The 22,459-nt window shown below is 36.0% G+C and overlaps 1 protein-coding gene across 5 annotated transcripts in view; it reads left to right on the top strand.

The window, feature by feature from the left end:
- TBC1D23 (TBC1 domain family member 23) overlaps positions 1 to 22,459 on the top strand; it is a 37,877-nt gene that overhangs the window by 11,686 nt on the left and 3,732 nt on the right. For 3 of the 5 annotated variants that reach the window (XM_082278571.1, XM_082278572.1, XM_082278573.1), the window contains 14 exons: positions 1,525 to 1,649; positions 1,763 to 1,806; positions 2,692 to 2,795; positions 3,566 to 3,688; positions 4,630 to 4,722; positions 7,242 to 7,412; positions 7,637 to 7,679; positions 8,433 to 8,539; positions 9,200 to 9,342; positions 10,771 to 10,815; positions 13,876 to 13,964; positions 16,703 to 16,838; positions 17,997 to 18,191; positions 19,352 to 21,177. In XM_082278571.1, coding sequence (XP_082134697.1) covers positions 1,525 to 1,649; positions 1,763 to 1,806; positions 2,692 to 2,795; positions 3,566 to 3,688; positions 4,630 to 4,722; positions 7,242 to 7,412; positions 7,637 to 7,679; positions 8,433 to 8,539; positions 9,200 to 9,342; positions 10,771 to 10,815; positions 13,876 to 13,964; positions 16,703 to 16,838; positions 17,997 to 18,191; positions 19,352 to 19,433 — 1,500 coding nt within the window. In that variant the 3' untranslated portion in view covers positions 19,434 to 21,177. Of the gene's footprint in view, positions 1 to 1,524; positions 1,650 to 1,762; positions 1,807 to 2,691; positions 2,796 to 3,565; positions 3,689 to 4,629; positions 4,723 to 7,241; positions 7,413 to 7,636; positions 7,680 to 8,432; positions 8,540 to 9,199; positions 9,343 to 10,770; positions 10,816 to 13,875; positions 13,965 to 16,702; positions 16,839 to 17,996; positions 18,192 to 19,351; positions 21,178 to 21,199; positions 21,288 to 22,459 lie in introns of those variants that run through there. The other 2 variants (XR_014226294.1, XR_014226295.1) reach the window with 2 other exon arrangements.

The following is a 22,459-nucleotide window of genomic DNA, read 5'->3' as shown; positions in this document are numbered from 1 at the left end:
GATACTGTGCTTGCACAGGCGAAGTCTGTAATTTAATAAAGAAGACTTTGATGTATGAACCCTTCTAGGTTCTTTCATACTCATTGGCTATGTAAAATCTTTTTCAACTTTGTGTACTTTCAGTTAAGGAAGACTGAAATGAATTATTGAACTGTGGGGTCTGTATTTGGTTTTTTTGGTTTTTTTTCTTTAAGGCTGCTGTCAATTTTAGTATAAAAATGTGTCTAGGAAAAGTTTTCATATCCTCCAAATCTGCCTTTTGCCAGTCATGAGCCTTCAAAAGAGAAACCAGGGTTTTTTTTGCTGCTCCGTTTCCATTTTTTAATAGAATTTTCCGTAGTAAATATGAAGTTCTTTGAAGCTGTTTATTAGAATTTTGGTGCCTAATTAGAAAAAGAATCTTCTCTCTGAAAGGTGGTAGTGAAGTAAGCCGGTGTAGCTGCCAGTCCTCAATGCTGTGCTTCCTGGTGTACAATTTAAGGAAAAAATCTTTAGATTCATTTTAGATAATGAGGTTACAGTAAAATTCCCTGTTTCATCTGTGAAAAAACTCAGTCTATATAGGTGTGTTACTAATACATAGAAATATATAAGCAACATACAGAGGCCTGCCATTGGCATCTTGTTCATGGATGTTTTGACTTCGGTTGCATTTGAGTCAGAATTGAATAGATCTTTTTATCTTTTGTTATAAAACTATACTACAAAGTGTTGAAATATTCCATGATAGTGTTTAAAAACAGATGCCAAGGTTTTGAAAGCTGTACCTGTGTTGATACAGAATTAGTGTGCATCAGTAAGACCCCAGTGAAGTCAGGTGGTATGCATTTGAGTTAGGTATGACTGTAAATGTTATCTGGCATGTATGGAAAGAAGTTTCTACCTTTTATCTTCTTTGAACTTTGCATATCAGAGAGGATTTATTTTCAAGTGGGAACATGGGAACAGGCAAAGAGTTTCTTAAATGGTAATGAAAATTTTCTGATGCTTGCAAATGTTTAATTACTCAGTCATAAGGAATCATAATGTAATGCTAAGTAAGTGATGTTGTCAAACTAATGTGCAACCATGTTCAATTAGCCCAATTCTACTGTGGAAAATAAAAATAATTATGTTTGCAGGATCCTTTCAAAGCCCTAATTACTATGCTATTTGAGTAAATATATTCTCTTATGATTGTCTTGTTGGTATAATTGGTATTTAGCAGTGGCTGTGAGCTCAACAGTATTCCAGCTTGTTTGTGTTATCTGTGGTTGAATTTGCAAGGCTGGCAGTGTACAGCCAACTTTGCCTTCACAGTAGGTATATTTATTCACAGATAATCTGTAGTATTGTGCCCTATTTCCATAAAAATCGGTTTAGAGGTTAGAACCATCCTTCAATACACTGTGCAGATGTAGGTTTTTATCATAATTTTGTTAGGTTTATTTTCTTTTAGATATCTTTTATCTCTGTTGTAAATGTATTCCTGTTAAGATTGTTCCTCGTAATTGCTTTTTCTCACATTATTTTCCAATTTTTTAGCTTGGAAGCCTCTTCTCATACTACTGTTCAGCTGAAGTCACTCAGGCAATATGGGATGGATATCTACAACAAGCAGATCCATTCTTTATTTATTTCTTAATGTTGATCATCCTTGTCAATGCAAAGTAAGTGTATAGTTAATTCTTTGGAACATTCTTTACTGACACTGTTTTAATCCAGGCTTGTTTCATTTTGGTTTTACTGACTTAATGTATGCCTGTGACTTTACTGTTTTCAGAGACGTTATCTTAGCACAAGAATCAGATAAAGAAGAAATGATAAGTAAGTACTTCTCTTACATAGCTGCTAGTGAAATTACTATATACTGTAATCCCCATTTATGGCTACTTTTAATGGCTAAAAAGCTAGATTGTTTATTTCCATGTGATTTTTCTCACTAGTGAATCCCTTCACCCACTAATTCTTTTCTTACTGTTCCTTTGCTGCCTTGTCCTGGACCGTCTTTCTGTGTTTCCTTTTAGTGCTCCCACACGTAGCTTTATACTTCAGTTTGAAGTACTTGAAACAATCATCTAAGCCCAAAGCAACAGCTTCATTAAAGCTACTGCACTTACTGCATTTTCTGGGTTATCTTCATATGCACTTGATTTGAGCCTAAGTCATTGTTTTTATAGAAAATGCATTAAATTTCAGTGAAAAATGTAAATAACTCTTGCCTTTGTATATTTTTTTTACATACATAATACACTGTAATTAATAATCTCTAGTAGTTCAAAGTGAGTGTGCTTGGAATTTTGTCTTTACCATATACTGCAGAACTACACCCTTGCATTATCCTGGACATAGAACAGTGCTGCTGATTAAGTACTCATTTGAAAGGATTTTCATGGTCAGAGCTCTTTAGAAAAAGTAGCTGACTTAGAATTAGAACTGAAAGCTAAAACTATACAGAAGTAAGAATGTGGTAAAAAATAATTTGCATAGAAGGTTTGTGTTTCTAGCAAAAGGCCTGGGTCTTCTGTGGATAAGGAATATTTCATGTATCTGCTATTTTCATCTGGCGAGTGGATCAATATTCATATTTACTCAATACACTAGATTGTTATGCCTTATTAAAAATGAGTTCTTTTGTGATTTAGAATGATATATGTTGCTTGATTTCTCTATCTGAAATAGTGTTGCATTTATGTTGTTTGTCTGTCTCAGAATTCTTAGAAACATCACCAGCCAATCTTGATTTAGAGGATATAGAAGATCTCTTCTCTTTGGCACAATATTACTGTAGCAAAACTCCAGCTTCTTTCAGGAAGGTAATAACAGTAATTTTGAAATTCTCTTTTTGGTGAGTGTTTAAGCTCCTGCTGACAGTAACTTTGAATATTTCATTGCGATGTTCTTTTTTTAAACAATTTTTTCATGTTGTTGCTCTGGTGGTATTTACTGTTAGGGTCTTTGAAAATAAGGTTAAGTGAAATATGTTAGAGAGAAGCTTCCCTGCAATATTCCCACTTCATGACTGATAACCTAATTTTCTAAACAAGGTTATTGTAAGAACTAATGAAGCTAAACTTCATATTGACACAATTGAATTGTAATACACTGCACAGCAGTGCAACCTGTAATTGCAATAACAAAGAGGAAAAAGTTACTGTAGATAAGTCTATTATCACCTGCACTGTTTTTGCAGCTCTTCCCTACTCATGATATCTGACTTGGTGAATGAATGAATGAAATGAAAGTATTTGATAGCCATTGCCTTTGGCGTGTATGTACTTCCTCTGATGTGTGTAGACAGGAATAGGAGGGTTTTTGTTGGGGAAAAAACAAAACAAAGAACTAAAAACCAAATACCAGAGGCACTGCATCATGTTGGCATGGTCAAAGTGGTGGACAAGCTGTGTTTGTAATGGAAGTGCAGACCTTGCCATGATTTTCAGAAAGAATTTCAGTTGATCAAAATGTGGGTAGGATACGCATGTGTGGAACTTAATATTTGTGACTTAGCGGATATAGTTTTATTTTAAACTTTCACCCATAAAGACAATGGCTTCAGTTAATTTTTTTTTCCTTGCTTTATTAGGACAACCACAGTCTTTTTGGCAGCAGCTTGCTGGGCCTCAAAGATGATGACACAGACTTGAGCCAGGCTCTCTGTCTAGCAGTTTCTGTGTCCGAGATTCTGCAAGCAAATCAGCAACAAGGAGTCAGTATACTGAATTAACCTTCCCCCTCAGTTTTATAGAAAAGAATCACTAACCATTAGTTTTAAATGCTAACAGCACAAATGAGTATTTGCTGTTTCAGGAGAGATATTTTTGTCTTAAAAGTTTTCTCCCTTGTAAATGATCTTCTGTCTTCAATGCATTTGTGCTGTAGCAAGGAGCATAGGGGAAGCTTAAGATAGCTGATTTGAATTTGAGGAGTGTGAGCTTAAAGCAGTATCTCACTGATTTAAATTCCTTTCCAAATGTAGCTACTGTAGAGGAAAATTCAAAACTCACTACTCAGTACCTTTGAAAAGAATGCTGCTAAAGAATATCTATCTTTGGTCAATGAAAGGTTTAAATGAAAAAAAGAAAATTGATTAAACCTATTTCAGTAGAAGTTAATTGCAGACACAGATGCAGGGACTTCACTAGAAATATTTAAGACCCATATATGGATCATAATGTAGTTAGATTATGGTGTTTCTTATACTACTGACTTCATGTAGGAGTTTCCAGGCCCCAGTTTTGTCACGCACAGTTTGTTTGGGTTTTTTTCCTCGTCCAAGTAAAGTTAAACATATTTATATCCTTTCCAAGTTGGTGGGATATAAAGCTATCCTTATATGCTGTGCTGATTAGTAGTGGACTCTTGGATTGTCTCATTCCTGCTACGTTTCCTCGCAGTAGAAATTACATAATTGTACTTGGATGATCCTTTCCCATGCACAAGCTGCTGTATTAATGGAAAGCTGATACTAGAATACTATTGGTGATCTGGTAACTGTAGACAAAGTTCACATTAATCAAATGCAGTAAGATTTTTTTAATAGCTCTTAGCCCTTTCAAGCAATTCCTGTAGTATTGGAATTAGTATTAGAATGTAACTGAATTCTGTCAATAGTTATGCAATTTTAAAATTTAAGAATTTCTCTTTCAGGAAGGAGTGAGATTCTTTGTAGTGGATTGTCGTCCTGCAGAGCAATACAATGCTGGGCATTTATCAACAGCATTTCATTTAGACTCAGATTTGGTTTGTATGCTCTTTGTTTCTTTACTGGTATTTGAATGCTAAGTGAGATAGAAGGGGAGAGAAAGGTCTGTCTTGAAAAATAAAGTATCCTTTGTTCAGGCTCTAGTCTATGAACTGCAGTGTCTAGATATGTGATGATAAGGTTTCAAAAACTAGCTTCTCTAAAGGAGATGGTAGAACCATCATTTTACTGAGAAGTTTAGTCCATAATGATATTAGAATTTGGGATTCCCAATTTCCTGTTCTTTGGTTAGGAATGGAAAGCTATGCAGACTAAATACTATACATTGCTTGGAGGAGAAATCTCTTTTTAGCATCCTGATTTCCAGTGAAGGGTGTAATTAATTTTAAAAAAGAGGACTTTTTTTTCTTTGTCCCTTTTTTTGTCTCAGCCAGTCTCCTTTTATGGGGCATGTCTTGAAAAGGATTTGGTTGCTTCTTTAAAATTTTTGTAGTACAATATGAAAGAGAAAGTGCATTAATTTTGGCACTGAGGTGTGCTATGGATGAATAACTTCAATAAAGATTTTGTAGTTTCCATTTGATAGTGAATTCCTAATTGAACATTCAGTCATCTTTTTCTCTGTCCTTTTTTCCCCCAAAATCACTTCAATTTCAGCAGTGTGTTCATCACATCTCGATTAGCCATCAACTATTTTACTTTAAGAAGTCTATGGAAGCTGTATGGAATGATTTATATGGATATACACCATAAAAGACTTTTATACTTATAGTTAAGTTCAGTCCTGCATCTAATGTCTTTACCTCTCTAATTCGAATGATGTATTATTCAGTATTATATGCAAAAATATAATTACATAGGAGAGAAAAGGAAGCCAAGGGGCAATCTTAGTGCTTTCTATAACTATCTGAAGGAGGTTGTAGCAAGACAGGTGTTAGTCTCTTCTCCCAAAAAGAAGAGGAAGTGGCTTCATGTTGCACCAGGGGAGGTTTAGGTTAGATATTAAGAAAAATTTCTTCCCTGAAAGGGTTCTCAAGTATTGGAACAGGCTGTCCAGGGAAGGGGTTATACCATTGCTGGAGGTATTTATTACTTGTAGCCACACTTGGCACCTGGGGATGTGGCTTAGTAGTGCAGAGTTGGCAGTGTGAGGTTTGTGGTTGGACTCAATGACAAGGATCTTTTCCAACATAAATGATTCTTTGATATAGTGTGGGTTTTAACCTAGATCTAAGAACATTTAGGAAAAAACTTTCCTATGTGGGTGTTCTGCTAGCCTTAATTGAATGTCGTATTCAATGAAGTAGAAATAAGCATTATAAATTATTAAGTAGTACAAAAAGCTGATAGTATATGAAAACAAGTTTTAAATTAGATGTGATCAGTTCATATGTATTTAAATTGTATATTGGGATTAACTTTTGCAGTGTGTGTCAGTTGGTATGATTAGGGTCCTTCATGAACCATGGTGGATGAACATCACCAGATTCATCCTTGTTTTTAAAAGTTTAATGCTAGGAAAATATTACAGGGAAAAATCTGTGATGAAAAGTCATTAATGGAATTTCAGTGCATTTTATATTCTTGTATGTGCAAAGTACAGAAAAATTATTGTAAGAGGAGACAATGCGGAAAGCAAGCACTTTGGAGTCCGTCTCATTTATAGATAGAGGAAGTAGTGAGATTTAGGATCTGTGTAATAAAGCAGCAGCCTTTATGTCTAGGAAAACCCCAGTTAAAATTCAGCCTTACTTACTGATGGCTAAGTTGTGTACTTGTGACTTTGTCCTTCATCATTTGATCCACTGTAAAGGCTAGATAATGAGAGTCCCTTCTGCCCCCTCACCCCCCAGTCCAGGTCAAAGTTTCCTTATGAGTTTAAGTAAGTACCTTCCCCACAAACACAGGTTAAAATTCTAGCTGTATTGAGAAAGTCCTTGTTTCTCCATCTCTCTCATATAGAAATTATGTTTTTGCATGCGTAGTAGGCCTTCATGTATCACAGCCTTAACTTTTTGAGAGTACAAAGAATCACAGATACCTACTTGTACTCTTAGTTGTGATTTCTTTTCCCAAATCTTGATAAGTAAATAATAAAAAGCTTAGTGGGGAGACAACAAGAGGAAGACTTTACTGGCACCTAGAAATTCTAGGTAATTTAAAGGGTTTCAAATCTCCGAAGTTTGAATGTGTTGTGCCCAAGCATGTGTAAATATGGAAACCAGTCCCACTGCTATATTACCAAATGAATGCAACGTGAAAGTTGCAAAGCCTTGTTCCATTATTATTTGATGCCTTCAAAAATAAACTAATAAATGTTAGTTGTGTTTCTTACCTGGGGAGAGCAAGTGGGGTGAGGAAGTAAAGGACCATTCACAGTGTTCTTTATGTAACACGAGGTCTTGGGCAGGTTCCGTGTGTGTGTGACTTGTACAGTGCTGATGTTGCCTTGTTTGTGCTCAACAAATTGTAACCATCCTCAAAGTTTGTCTCCTCTCACCACTTGTGTTACAATATCTCGGTGTCAAACAGCATTTTTTGTTTGTTCGTTCCACAGATGCTTCAAAACCCATCTGAATTTGCACAGTCTGTGAAATCCCTGTTAGAAGCACAAAAACAATCTATTGAGTCTGGCTCCATCGCTGGTGGGGAACATCTCTGCTTCATGGGAAGTGGCAGGGAAGAAGAAGATATGTATATGAACATGGTGTTAGCACATTTCTTACAGGTACAATTAACTTGCCACTGATTTAACAGCTGAAATGAAGTGTGTCTGCATGTGTTATTGATGGTAAATGGCAAAACATTTCCCCCTTAAAAAAAAATTCTTAACTGTTTTTTACATTACTGGAGTTTACAGATTTTAGTAAACTAACCCATGTTTCATTACTGTACTTGCCAAACTTACTCCACAGGTTTTTGCTTTGATCAGAATTGTCTTTTCTGTTGCAGAAAAATAAGGAGTATGTAAGCATTGCCAAAGGAGGCTTTATGGGTAAGCTTATTAATAATGAACTTAGACTTGAAAAATCTTGACATCTTAATGCTGTTGGTATTTTTATGAGGCTTTTGCTAAAAACCATCTAAATGAATAGCAACTACCCATTTGTCGGGTTTTTGTTTTGTGTAAGTAAACACTGTGCACTTGCACATTTGTGGTTAACTCTTAAGGCTTGCCCAAATTTCTGAGTGGTGAAAAATTAATGCAGGAACTGGGGAAATTCCCTCTTTCTTCCAAATTATCATTCTTGTTGTTTTAGCCCCTGTAGATTGCAGATTCATATGAAGATGCAACTTCAGAATTTTTAATTGCTGTTATGATTTCTTAAATCAGCAGTTCATAATTCTGCAGTTGATGTTGCTGGAAATAATCAGGCTTTACAACAGTGGAGAGATCTGTGCTACTGTATGAGTATAGAGGCATTTCTAGTCTGTATGTCCAGTGTTCTAAGAGCTGTCTTCCAAGATCAAAGCAGTGATTTGTTTTTAATTGCTGCTGTATTCTAACTGTTTACTAAAATTATTAGTATATTAGGTAGATAAATAGGCATTAGATAATTAGATTATCGTAATGCCGTTGTACTACTGAAAGAAAAGCCAAGGATTATTATCATGATATCTGAATTTATCTGTTTTATTAAATCGTGGGGAAAAAATTGTTACTGATTAGTCTTGGGTATATACAATATTTTCATCAACAGACGAAGTCCAATGTAAATCTGAATGTTTTTTAATGGCCTTTTAACAGCCCTCCAGCAGCACTTAGCAGATATCAATGTGGAAGGACCAGAAAATGGATATGGTCACTGGATTGCTAGTACGTCAGGCTCAAGAAATAGCATAAACTCTGTTGATGTAAGTGACTTTTGGCATAAGTGTTATAGTGGGATGGGAGCCCTAGGCGTACTGAATTTTTTCTTCACATTCCTCATTCTATTCTGTAAAATGCATTATTGCAAGTCATGACTGTTTTCACTTGTGTGTTTAATTTCAAACTATGATCACTGTCTAGTCAGAGGTGACCTAAACATTTTTATCCTCTGGAGAGGAAGAGCTTGTAGGTAAGAACTTGCTGTAGCAAGAATACATGTAAGAGAAAACTCTTTCCCTGGCTCTTACTCACTCTGGGAATAAGTTACTATGAAGTGGCATACAATTTCATGGCAAAGCTCAAAATTGTATCTTTTCTCCAGCTGACATACTATGTGTAGAATTTACCTTTTAATTTGGATGCAATGTCTCATTAATAGGATTCCTTTGTCTAGATGTTCATAGCAGGGTGCTCACTAATATAGTTTGTCAGGCTTGCTTTATGGGATCATATTTTCCTCAGTCACATATCATTGCTGTTATTTGATAGAACTCTAAAGAAATACTCAATTCTGTAATTAATGTTCTACTGAGTACCAAAAAGTAAATTATTATTTTGTAGTCTGTTTCCTTTCTTAATAAATTCATTGAGATGAAATAACATATTTTTAACATGATTAATCCTGAGAGGAGCTCCTTTTACAGGGTGATGCTCCTAATGGTTCAGGTGATGGAAAAGGAGTGAAGTCTCTGGTGAATAAAATGACGGTTGCTTTGAAGACTAAATCTGTGAATGTGAAAGAGAAAGTTATCAGTTTTATTGAAAATACATCTACTCCAGTGGACAGGTGCGTCACATATCTCACTGTGCCTTAGCTGGGAGCATCCTAGTTCATGTGGCTGTTTTGTAAGCGTGAAAACTGGGCTGATTAGGAAAAAGTTCTCTTCCATATTCAGTTTTTAGATTTTCTGCCTCTACCCTCCTCATAATTTTATCATGATCCAGGGAGCCTACTGTGCTGCCTTAGTATTACAAGGCCAATGTGGGTCCCTGTTGCCTTGAATATTTACCTAGAATTTGTCATTTAATTTTACTTCTTATAATGTGTCAATTTTGTGTTCAGTCCAAAAGTGAACAATAATTTCACTTTTATTTCAGTTCTTCCCCATCCTGACTCTAATGAAATGGATAAATTACAGCAGGATCCTGGATAGGTTTTTTGGTTGGTTGGTTTTGTTCTGTTTTGGTTTTTTTTTACTGCTGCATCTTGTCAAATTGAGTTTAACTCTTTTAAAGATCTTGATTTTTTTCAAGTCCTGCTGTAAAGCTGCTTTTCAAACCCAGAATCCGCCTTTGGTTTTTGTGTCTTCCAATTACAACTAGGAATGAGAATGTGCAAGTACATTGAAGAACACTTTTGAATTTGGAAGTCATCATTCCAAGTACTTATCTTAACTAAATGTAAGAATAACAGCTTTCATCTGTCAGAGCTTTAAATGAAAATCCTGTTGTAGTTCTTTAAATTCCAGCCTTTGAAGTTGTATGTTGAATAACAAGCTGGTATTCAAGAATCTGAGACCTAGCATTTATTTGATAGCAGGATTTAAAATACATGCCAAATGAAGAATAGTTCTTTATAGTCTTGTACCTCAGATCATTCCTTCTTTTTGTGTTGGAAAATGTTTTTTTTAAATTAGTATTACTACTTTTATTTCACAATTAGAGGCAAAAAATTCTTAAATAGCATTTGGTAGTAGCTTTTGCTGTGTGAAGAATTAAACTGAATTAATGTGAAGATTTAAACTGAAAGAGGGTAGATTTAGATTAGATATTAGGAAGAAAATCTTCACAGTGAGGGTGGTGAGGCACTGGCACAGGTTGCCCAGGGAAGCTGTGGATGCCCCATCCCTGGCAATGCTCAAGGCTGGGCTGGATGGAGCTTTGAGCCACATGGTTTGCTGAGTTGTCCCTGTGCGTGGCAGGGGGTAGAACAAGTTGGTCTCTAGGGTCCCTTCCAACCCAAGCCATTCAGTGAAATCAAGTAATGCTTACATGTAAGCCACAAGTAGCATGGGAAATGCATCTTTTAGTAGATTTTTTTGGTAAATATTTCTTTACCTCGTTTCCAGCTTTCTTGAAGCCTTGTTTTTATTTACGAGCATCCTCCTTGAAGAAGATACATTGCCAATATAGAGAATTTCAGCTATTTATCTAGGTTTTTCCTTTACATTTTTTTTAATTCTTTTGTTCTATCCTCTGCCCCAATGTACTGTAGAATACCTTTCAATATTTCCTGGCCAGACAGAGCAAGCCTGGAGCGGTAAGCTTGATAATTAAGCAGTCTGACTAAAACCACCTTTCTTGTATTTAGCATGGCATCACAATGTTTGTAAGCATTGGTTACACTGACAAGATTGCTTGCATATTTTGATATTAATTTGATTTTTTGGAATATATTAAGACTATTGCTTTTTACAAGCGCTGGTCAAGAGACTAAAGGAAGAAAAAAGGAATGTATTGGCAGTGCTTTCTTCTCTTAGTTTCTGCTTTGTTATTTCTGTTCTTTTCCTTACTGTTGCTTTTTATGGAATTTTTTTTTACCTGTCATTTCCTATATACATTTTATTAGTAGCCTGTACTAGTAGAAGACATCGGGAGCAATTACTGAACAAATTATGGCTTTAGGCTCTAACAACAGAGACTACAGATGTGAAAAGTAAACTGTTCATAAAAAAAATCATCAGAACTTAGATAGGGTAGGAAATCCATATGGAAATTCTGTCTGGAAGTCTCAAATTTTTATGCTTCTTATCACATGGTGATAGAACATGCTGATAGAAACAGACATGCTCATTACTGGGAAAAGAAAGATGATACTAAGTAAATATGCTTTGCAGTTCTACCTCATCTTGTTCACATAACTACTGCATTTCATGCAAATGTGGAGGCCCTTCACATTTGCCTCACATACACACATGCCTCACAGTGTTTTATAATTATTTCAGAAATAAAACTTGTGAATTGAGTTTATATAAAATTACTTGTGGTAATTGAAGAGCAGCTCATGCATAATCACTTTGGAACTTTGATTATACTTTAGGAATTCTGTAGCTTTTGACCTTCTTACACTGAAATGCATGAAGATTAAAGCTGGATGAATTATTGAAAATTTTAAAAGTGGGTTTTCAAGAATTTTTGACTAATTTTTCTTTCAAGTAGTTTGCACATAATTTGATCTGGGATTCACCCAAAAGCATCACAGAAAGGTGTCGTTTGTGTGAGCAAAATCAGTAGTAATGTTAACCTGGATTCTATAAAAGAACAACAGTGGGAATGGCCCAGTAGCACATAGTATGTTTTGTTAATTTGGAAATACTAAATATCATGGGGATTGTACCCCACATTTTGTTGATCTGTTTCTAGAATATGGTGAAAAAGTGTTAAAATATCCAATTAAATATATGGTGATTCTTTGATAACTCAGAGATGCATGAATCTGTATTTGTAACCAAGTTTTGATACATTGAGATTTTACTTTGGTTATTTTGCTTATTCCTTTCACTCCTATTGCATATCTTCTTTCCTTGGGTAGATGCAATAATAAATTAGCTCACACTATATATCCCTAGAGTATTTTCTTAAAATCAAAGTTCTTAAAAACCTAGAATGGCATTTTTTCTGCATACATTCAATTAAATCTACTTTGTGTTTATCACCAGGATGTTTCATTTGGCAGGTTTGCCACCAAAGGACTTTGCATTCAATTTGTAAACATGTAATGATGGCCTTCCACGTAAACAGGTTAAAGGGAATCAATTTCTAGTTTAAGGTGTTACCAGGTTTTATAAAGTAGCTTTTTACTCTCTCGTTTACTCTCTTGCCTTGACTAACTTCAACTGATAAACACCAGTGAGATCTGCTCTTAGATCCTCTCTGTATAATTCAGTCTGACATTAGTTAAATGTGCTGCTTCTTGCTCAATTGGTTATGTATTACTAAAGCACATTTACAAAAGCCTCCATATAGAAGCACTGCCCTCTTGAATTGTCAGTGTCATTGATGCTTATTGTCTTAAACACTAATGAGCATGTTCTTGTATGTTTATTTTTGTGCCATTGTAGACCGCATTTCTGTTTGGTTGGGTTTTTTAACTTTTCCTTATTTTGTTTATATCAATAAATTTTACCCATAGAAAATGTTGTTTTCTTCTCTAACTCTCAATTCTACTTTCAGGTATCCCTAAGTAGTAACATTAATTTGCCTATTACTAAACCTGTTCCCTGTCCAGCTTGGTTCTACAGTAGCATGTAAACTGGACTTTGTGAATGTACTTAAAACAGGAACCAAAGCTTAGAGTTGGTAGGAAACACAAATGCACAGTATGGGGAAAGAGGTTATTGGACTGCAGGAAAGGGACAGACAAGTTTTTTGGGTTTGTTTTGGGGTTTTTTTTAAACTTTAAGCATTGCCAGTTCTAAAGGCTAAAATCATGAACTGTTTGGTTTTTTCAGAAATTGCCTTTTTTGTGGCTTTCTGAACTTTCAGGTTTTTCTCATATTTTTCAGATATTCTCAGCAGTTGAGGGCAAGAGCTTTTAATTCAGCTGTGGCCATGTAACTGCAGCATTCTGAGCTGGAGCTTTAAAATATCTCAGGATTTGCAATCTTACTGTCATTCATTAAGACTCAGTTGTATGTGTTTATGTCATTTAATATGATCTGTAGAAATAACTTAAATGTGATTTTTGACATCAGTGTCACAATGGTGCTGGGATTGTAGCAATAGGAATTGTTTGACCAAATATTTCAAGATGTGACTCAAACTGGAAATAATTGACAGGAAGTCAGTGTTTAGGCTACAGTGGATGGTTTGTAATAACCCCACTTTGTAGTTCTTAAGGCATTTTGTTATGTTTTGAGGAATTAACCAGAAAAATTAACTTCCAGACATGTTAGTTAATAGTCTTTGGTTTTTTCATCTACATTTGGCATCCATGTGAAGTTGCCGTGACTGTTCAGATATGTTTTAGTTTCATGCTAGAAACTTAGCATCTTGTCAGTTTTCAGGTCTCTAATGTATGTTGCCATTTGAGAAGGTGAGCAGAGGTTGGGGTTTTTAAAAAAAAAATCATTTCTTTTCACTTTCTCCGTTACAACAGTCAGCCTCACAAAGTGACTGAACTATGTGCTTTCACTAACCAAGTTGCTTGATGGGTCACTCACATCTTCCTTGCAGGAAGCTTCATGAAATTCTCTTGTTCTCTGTTGCACAGCTGTGTTTGCATTTTGCTAATATGTTACTGTAGAACTCAGACCATCAGTTTGAAAGTTACTTTTCTTCTCCCATCCCATGCCCTCTTCTGCCTTTTCATTGCCAACAGACATGTCAGCAGCAGTGACAGAGTAGGAAAACCCTACCGTGGTGTGAAGCCAGTATTCAGCATCGGAGATGAAGAAGAATATGATACTGGTACAGTAGAAGATTTTCCTCTTACCTCAATTAGCTTATTTAGACAAAATATTAAGTTGGGCTAAATTATGAGAGTGTATCTTACATCTTTGTCTTGCAATATGACATTTGTCTAACTATTATTGTTGATCATGTGTGTTATGGTAGTGCCTAGGACCAACCCTTTTCAAATATATAGTAGCAGATTAAATAAAAAATAATTTGTGGTAGGCACCAGCCAACAGGAGGAAATGGAAATAGATGAGTTTAGTGGATCTTTTGTCCTCACGTGTTATTTCTCTAGTAAAGTTCTTTTTCTACACTGATTTTGTACATGTAAACTGGCAATTGTGCCTCTTTCACTCACAACAGTAAGGAAAATGTAAAGGACCTAGTTTGGCTGATGCATCTCAGTTTGAATGTCTGGTATTGTCACTTAGTGTAATGATCTGAACTTTTGAAATGTAGTTGGAGCTAGACTTTAAATGGCTAATGTGTGCACACCTCTCCAGTGTTTTAGACTTTGCTTTTCAGCACTGAATCTATTAATAATTGATTCATCTCTCGATATGCATGCAGATTGCTGTAGAATAAAAACATGCAGTTTTTATTTAAATTTTTTATCTAGCTGAAAAACTGCAGGTGAAACTGGAACACCACACATTTCATAAGGGTTTGTTTGGAGGTTTTTTTTTGAGAGCAGTTCTAACATTAGAATGGTGCAAACCTACTCTGCCCTGGTTTTGCTCTGGTAGTTTTAGTCCACTCCCAGTCATCATCTCACAAATAACTCTTCTGTGGCCAAAAGGCATATTTGGCTTCCGTGGGAGAAACAAGTAACTAGTCTGAGAATCTTTGACATGCAAAAGAAGCAATTCGTGGGGATTAATGAGAGTCATAGGTTTAAATAACATCGATGACGAACAGTTGATCATCATCTGCAATAGAAATTGTGAAGGACCTAAGTGAAATTATCAGGCAGAAGCCTTCATGCTAACAAGATATTTCTCCAAATGCCATGTAATTAAGTTTGCACAGTTCTTTGAGCATCCATAATAGTGTTTGGCAAAGTCTGTGTCGTTTCAGAAAACCAGCTCCTCAAAGACAGATTGTCTAGAACATGTTTTCAGTAGTGGTTGTTTGCTAAGTTCTATTTATATTTCCTTTTAAAAGCACTATTACACTTGGTAATCAGTGCAATTTAAATGAGCAAAGCCAACACATATGAAGTGAAATATATATTATCTTGATACAGAAGAAGGCAAAAAGTGAACCTGTTTCTGTGTAATTGTTTTTGTGAAGTTTTAGTGTTTGGGGTTTTCAGCTGTAATAATTGCAGCCTGCTCTAGGTGGATCTGCTTGAGCAGGGGGGGGGTTGAACCAGATAACATCCAGAGATCCCTTCTATTTTGAGTCATTCTGTGATTCTCTGACATGAGGGTGGATTATAGTTCCATTTCCTTCAATGTCATAATGTATTTTTCAGTGGAAACCTTTTCCAAAGTGTGTTTCAAATTCTGAATTGCACTGAAGTAAACAGTTTAACAAAGTGTAGGAAACTGGCTTTGAAAAAGGCTCTATAAAGAGCTCTCTTGGGTTATTTCTGGGAGTAATTTGTATGGAGTTAATATAGTTCATTGTTTTAGATAACTAGATTGCTTAAATTCTACTGTAGCACTAAAATTACTATGTAAACATAATCACCATATTTAGACATAAAAGCAGTATTTTGCAGCTAAGTGATAACATTTGCAGGAGTTTTGGGTGTTTCACAGAGGTCTCTGCTGAAAATTGTGGGCTTGAATATGTTCTTAAATGTCCTTAAAAGAGGATGTGAAGCCAAAGACAACAATTTTTGCTAATGAACCGAGGTTATTCAAGGCAGTACAGACAAACTGAGTCTTTTGCTAATCTGAATGACTGGGCAATAAAATGGCCCATGAAATTCAGTGTGAGTTTAATGCAAGAAAGCCACGAAAAGAACCCCAACCACTTCTAGTTTCAGATCCGAAGTGGTAGAGTGATTTTGCTGTGTCCAGGAGCAGTAGGTTTATAATAAGTAAGTGCTCAGATCAGCAAGTCAAATGCTCAGAAATCTATGGTTCACCCACGCATTAAATACTGTGTGTCTTCTGCCCTTGATGTTAGAAACCATGTTTAAACAGGAGAAGGTTCAGAGAGGAGTAAAAAAGGGTGAGGAAGGATGTGAAAGGACTTTCACAACAGGCACAGCTGAGTATTAAAAGGTTTGTTATGTGAAAGAGACATTTTAAGGGAGGAAAAGGGATCCATAAAATAATGCCTGGCCTTGAAAGAGATCAACAGGTATTCATTTCTTCTTGTAAAAGAAACTAGAAGCCACAACAGGAGACTCTCCTGGACTGTAGTTGACTTGGTTTTGGTACTCCTTGCCAAAAGATATTGGTGGTTTAAATGCAAAAGGTTTATATGGCTTCAAGGAAAGTCTGGAGAAGTCCATGTGAAAGAAATCCGTGAAACTTTACTGAATGGACAAATTGAACCAGCCTAAGATATCCCCTGAGCTAAAAATACTTGTTTGCTGAGAGAAAATTGAGAGAGAAATATCAGATATGCCTTCCTTTTTCTTTCCTCCCTCTCAGTAATTCTGTGTTCAGTAATTCTTGCTTTGGACCAGTGTAGTTACAGTGGGTTTAAGCGAATTGAAAAGTTGGCTGATAGTGTGTGAAAATACATTCTCTTTTTTCTTTTAACATTTTTACCCACTCCCTTCTAAACAGATGAAATTGATAACTCCTCAATGTCAGACGATGATCGAAAAGAGGTCGTCAACATCCAGACATGGATAAATAAACCTGATGTGAAGTATAACTTTCCATGTAATGAAGTAAAAGAAAATGGGCATATGTTTCCCAGGTACTGAAATTAATCCTAGGTTTGATGAAAATGTCCATCTTGATACACATTTTGTTAAAAATATTGGTCACTGCAGTTATCCTTTATATTAAACTAGGAAATGAAAGTAGAATGTAGAACAAAATGTTACTGTATTTGCATTCTTGGTATTTGCAGTGTTATAGAATGGTAATTATGTATAAAACCTGGTGTGAAGTTCTACTTTGAAGAACAAGATAGTAAGAAAAATACTGTCGGTGTGCATAGGCTTATTTGCAGGACAAGGTAGACCCAAGTGTCCATGACTCCATTTTTTCTTATTTACCTGTCTTGTGTATGTTGTACTTCACACCCATCTTGCCCCTAAGGTTCACTGGCCTTGCTAATGTTGCAAGAGCAGAACATGGTGCTTGCTTTGACTTCCCCAGAGAGTGCACATCCTGTTGAACCTGGACAACAGAAACCTGTGATGGGATTTCTCTTGCATCATGGTCTGTTCTTGTCTTTTATTATTATTTTCCCATTAGATCGGTCATTTATGGTGTATGATTAAATCAGTCATAGTATGATTTTTCAAACTGAACTGAAACTCAGCCAGTGTGTTCCCACTGCTAGCTGAACGTGCATTGCTTCCATGAAGAAGGCAGAAGTTGGTCGTGCACTGAGAGGGCAGATCAGCGGGTCAGTGGTAGTGCTGGCACAGGGACTGACAGTCATGGAGTGCCAGCACATCCTTCTAACTTAATTTGATGCTCCATGTGTAGAGTTGCCCTTTTGTAGGTGGAAGGATGGGGTTGGGGTGTGATTGAAGGGGGAGAGCGAGGCTGGAGGCACTGTGCATGGCCTGACAGGTTGCTGGTGGCTGTCATCTGTGCTGAGAGAGCAAAGGCTGTTGTGTTGGGGTGCCCATGTGAACCACTGCTCACTCTGGCTTTGTATGCTGGGGGGGATGCCATGCTTGTTTTCAGAAATGGCCATGCTACAGTACTCAAGGAAAATCTGAAGTATTTTGTAGAGCTTTCTTAATTAGATATTATGAAAATATTAAAACTGTTTCTTAGATTTGGTAACTGTATTGTCTAGGTCTCTCCATGTAGCTTATTCATAGAATTTAACTTTCTAAATAGCTGATATTTAGTTCATTAACAAAACTAATTTGTCTTTTTCTTTTCCCTCAAGTCATCTCCTAGTAACAGCAACTCATATGTACTGTTTGAGGGAGATTCCATCACGAAAGGGACTGGCTTACATACAGTCTCGACAGGCACTCAACTCTGTAGTCAAAATCACATCCAAGAAGAAACACCCAGAACTGATCACCTTTAAATACGGAAATAGCAATACTTCAGGCATAGAAATTCTGGCAGTTGAAAGGTAAGCCATCTCAGCAGAGGTGTAAGTGGTAATGATATCCAGGATGCTGTACACTGGAAATCAGAGCTATGCTGTAACTCCCAGAATTGAGTTCAAAAGTAATAGTTTTTGTTTAGGAATACATCATTCAGATGTGAACTAGAAAAAAAGATCTGCCAGCAAAACGAGGAGCGTTTACAAGACCCAGAAGAGAGGAACTGCAGTATAGTTATTGGGGATGGGATGTGTGCAAGTGTGTTCTTTTTGTAATGTCTTAAATGAAAATGAAGTAGACAGCTATCTGCAGCTAATACATGGATTTGTGAAGAGTGGGATGTAAGAAAGTGGTAATTCTTCTGTGGTATCTTTTTTTTAACATCTGAATCTGTCTGTGTGTTGTATGAGGAGTCCAGAAGCCTGAGCTCAAAACTCTGATTCCCTGAAACCTGATTCCTGGAAGTTACATGTTGCCATGCTCAGTATTTGTATGCTTAAGGGGGGGAAGGGATCAGATGGAGGAGTGTATGGGGCTTTTTTCCTCTGATGTAGCCTCCTGTTTCTTGGCACTGTTTTAAGAAGGTTGCTGATACCAGCTGGATGTTTTCTCATCCTCTTCCTTGGAGAGAACTGTGTAGAGTGGATGCTGTGTTTTCACAAGACAGGGGAGATGAGTTTCCTGCCTAACTAGGGACATTGTTCTATGCCTGTTGGCTCCTTAGGTTTGTAGTAGGTCAACAAAGATAAATTAAAATAATGCAGAGAACTTTGCTGCTTGTTGAATTACTTCATCACCACCTTGTGGACTGGAGCAGGTTGATCTAGAGCTATCTATAGGAATTTTAAAAAACCGCCAAAACCCGTGAAATGAAAACCAAGCAAGGACTGCTATGCTTCAGTCAGACATGCTATCTGTAGAGATTTTGAACTGCCTGACCTATCCCATTGTCATTTTTTCTTTCCAACATGGTCTGTGGAGTACTCCTCAACAGTTCGAAATTCACAAACAGGAAGTGTTTCATAATATAATCAGGAATTAAATGCTATTTTTTTAGTATTTTTTTCATTTTAATATATTCCCTTCTTCCCTTCCTCCTAGACAGAGGAAGAATTAAAAGAATTATGGAATTTATGCTCAAAAATTTTATAGTGAATTAATGCTGGCTTTTTCTAATTTTTTTAAGGTATTTGATTCCAAATGCAGGTGATGCTACCAAAGCCATAAAACAACAGATCATGAAAGTATTGGATGCCTTGGAGAATTAATAACTAAAGACTTTGTAGAGACCTGTTTATAAAGAAGAAGCAACCAAGATACTGTATGTGGACACAAGCTGACTGTTTCCCAACTGAATACTAACTTAAGAGAATTTTTCTGTTTGCTGATGGGAATGCCTGAGTAGCAGGCTTAAGATAGGGTAAATTACTATCCATTTCTGAACAGGATTTTTGTTCTGGTTTTGTTTTTTGGGTTTTTTCTTGTTTTTGGGTTTTTTTTAATTATTTTTTTTTGTTGTTTTGGAGAAGTGTTTATTATAAAGGTCAGTTTGTTTCATTTTAATGCAGCCATAATGGGAGTCATCTGCATCTTTGCAAGAGCAAATGCAGCTGGGTTCACATTAAGTGTATTAAAGGAATTAAGGCCTGAGAGATACAGAGTAGCAGTTGAAAATGCAATGGTTTCTAAATTACTGTCCCTTGCAAATAAAATGTCTCCATTGCCTAGAGTCGAGAAATTTGATTTTGCCTTCTGGGTAGTATCAAAGGCTAATTAAAAATATAGGTTTGTAAATCTTAAAAATACTGTTTTCTCATTAAAAACTGTTAAGTCCAGTTTGGGCTGCATATAAATGGAAAAAATACAAGCAATTTGTAAGATTAAGGGTTTTTTTAAAGTCTTACCAGCAGCTACTAGGTTAAATAACTGGAATTGCTGGTAAGGGTTATTTTTAAATACTGAAATTACCTAGTTTTTATTACTGGGTTGTGATTTTTTTTTTTTTTTTTAATTATGCAAAATTTTACATTTCATAGGTTGAGGCTGTTTCCCTTGTAAAGATGAGTGTATGCATTGAAATGAATGTTTCGTGACAGAATATGACAGTTGAAAACAAGTTGCCTTGCTCCTCAGAAACAAAATATCTAAGAAATTTAGATGTTTAAAACCCATCAGTTCAGCACAGAAGTGAGTACCTGCTGACCAAAGGTGTTTTCAGCAAGAAGATGAATGCACAGAAAACCAGGGAAGAAATTCCAGTGCTGTATACCTGTGATAAATGTATTCTTAACCAGTTGCCTTCATTGAGTCAAGCATTTGTTTATATTATTTGGAGTAACAACTTCTAAATTAGTAAATATTTGAGAGATGGCAGCTCTGTGATTGGTCATCATAAGCTTTCCATTTGTTCAAGAATGGTTCTCTTGTTCAAAGCTCAGTACAGGAATGTTCTTATGGGCAAGGCAGGGCATCTTTGTAGACTGATGGGAAATCATCAAAAACTGAAAAAAAAAAGATAGTGGGGATTAGCTTTGCTGCATGGAATCTTCTGAGTATTTCAATCAAAGCCTATCATTTGGTACTTCATCAGAAGGTAAAAAAAGTTAAACTGACCTTTATAAAAAACGTTTATTCTAAGTTATTTTACTAGGAATCAAGCTAGGGCACTTTAATTCTGAAACTAATTAGTTTTTTTGCTTCTTAGTATCTGAGTAAACACCAATAGAACTTGAACTGTTGAAGATATTTGCATGAAATTGCACCTGGGCCAATGCTCATGTATTTATAGTTTTGCCCAGCAGCTGTTGTATTACATTTTCCTCTTCCTAATCCTTTCTGAAAATATCCTCAAGAGTCTCTGACTCTGTGCCTACTTCAGCAACTGAGATTTTTTCATGTAAAGATGTTTGTGCTACTGTTTATAAACTACAGTTGTAAATAAACCAGTACAATTTGAACATAACTTGTTCTGTCAGAAGGCATTTAGTTGCATACTGTATAAATTCTCTGAAGCAATTAAAAGTTTTTCCTAAAGGTGTTTTGTAAATGGAAGTGAATTTGATCTTTGGAGTGGAAGAAGCTAATTATGGATCATAGGGAGCTACTGCCAGTGACTTCTTGATGTAAGTATTTCAGAATTTAAGTTAATTTCATTAAGTGCTTTTGGGTGAACCATAGTAAGCATTCACAGAAAGGTCAAAATGAATTAACAAATAATCAAGTTACAGAAAAGGTTTCTGCATAAATTCCAGACTTCTCAGCATCATATTTTTATTATGAAAATGTGGAGAGAATGATACAACACATTTCTCTAGTCAGGAGGGGAAAAAGTGAAAATGACACTCAGTTGTTAAACGGGTGTATTTGAGTATTAAATGTGAAATGTGGCTAATGTGTATGCTTCACTGTGAGGACAGCAAATACAGCAGACCTTTGAGATCTACAGCAAGTAAAGCAACAGGAAGTCAGTTCATAAATCCCTTCTGTGTAGAGACACATAATCTAAGCCATTTAGAAGCTAATTATTTGTAAATTTTAAGGCAATGTACAAGTTACCAACAGACCTCTTATTTTACCGAGCTCATCCCAAACTATGAATAATTTCAGTGGTGCTGGTGCATCTCTACCCACAGTTTAAGGGCTACTGTTGCCTTAGAGTGTACATACCTGTAGTTAGTATTTTTGTTACAAAACTTGTATTGCTAAGCAGAAATTACAATTACAGTACAGGAGTGACATTTTTTGAAAAGAAAAATCAAAGTAGTTGGTGTGCAACTTACTGTCCCTTTCAGCTTCAAGGTTTGGTTTTGGGTTTTTTTAATTATTTGCTAGAGACGTGTAGGCTCTTGTTTTATTCTGCATACACCACTGTATATTGTTGCATATAAGGTGACAGTTGTTATGACACAGCAGTGATAGAAATGAGGTCTGGAGTAGGAAAGAAAGTCTTGGAGTAAACTTCTCTGCCAAATGAAAGCTCTTACCTTTGTTTCATAGCAAGAGTTGGTGCTTCTGTGCTCACTGATGACTCTTCACTTGTCTCATGAATTGTTTTAGATTTGCATTGGTATGAGAATTTGTAAAGAACTCTACGTGCATTACCCACCAAAAATACTGTTGGCTGCAGAGTTGCAATTTTTTAAATTGCATTTTCCTGTTAGCCCTTTCACATGGGTCTCACCTGTGGTAGTATCCTTTCCTTCCAAAAACATGTCAAATAAGCTTTTTTGATGTAGGCACAGTCTACTGAAGGTGTGAAAAGTTTTCCTTTGAGGAAGGAAAAGAGTGGTACTAT

Source organism: Coloeus monedula (assembly GCF_965178545.1).
Source record: "Coloeus monedula genome assembly, chromosome: 3".
NCBI lineage: Eukaryota > Metazoa > Chordata > Aves > Passeriformes > Corvidae > Coloeus > Coloeus monedula.
This window is presented reverse-complemented; position numbering and strand designations above follow the sequence as displayed.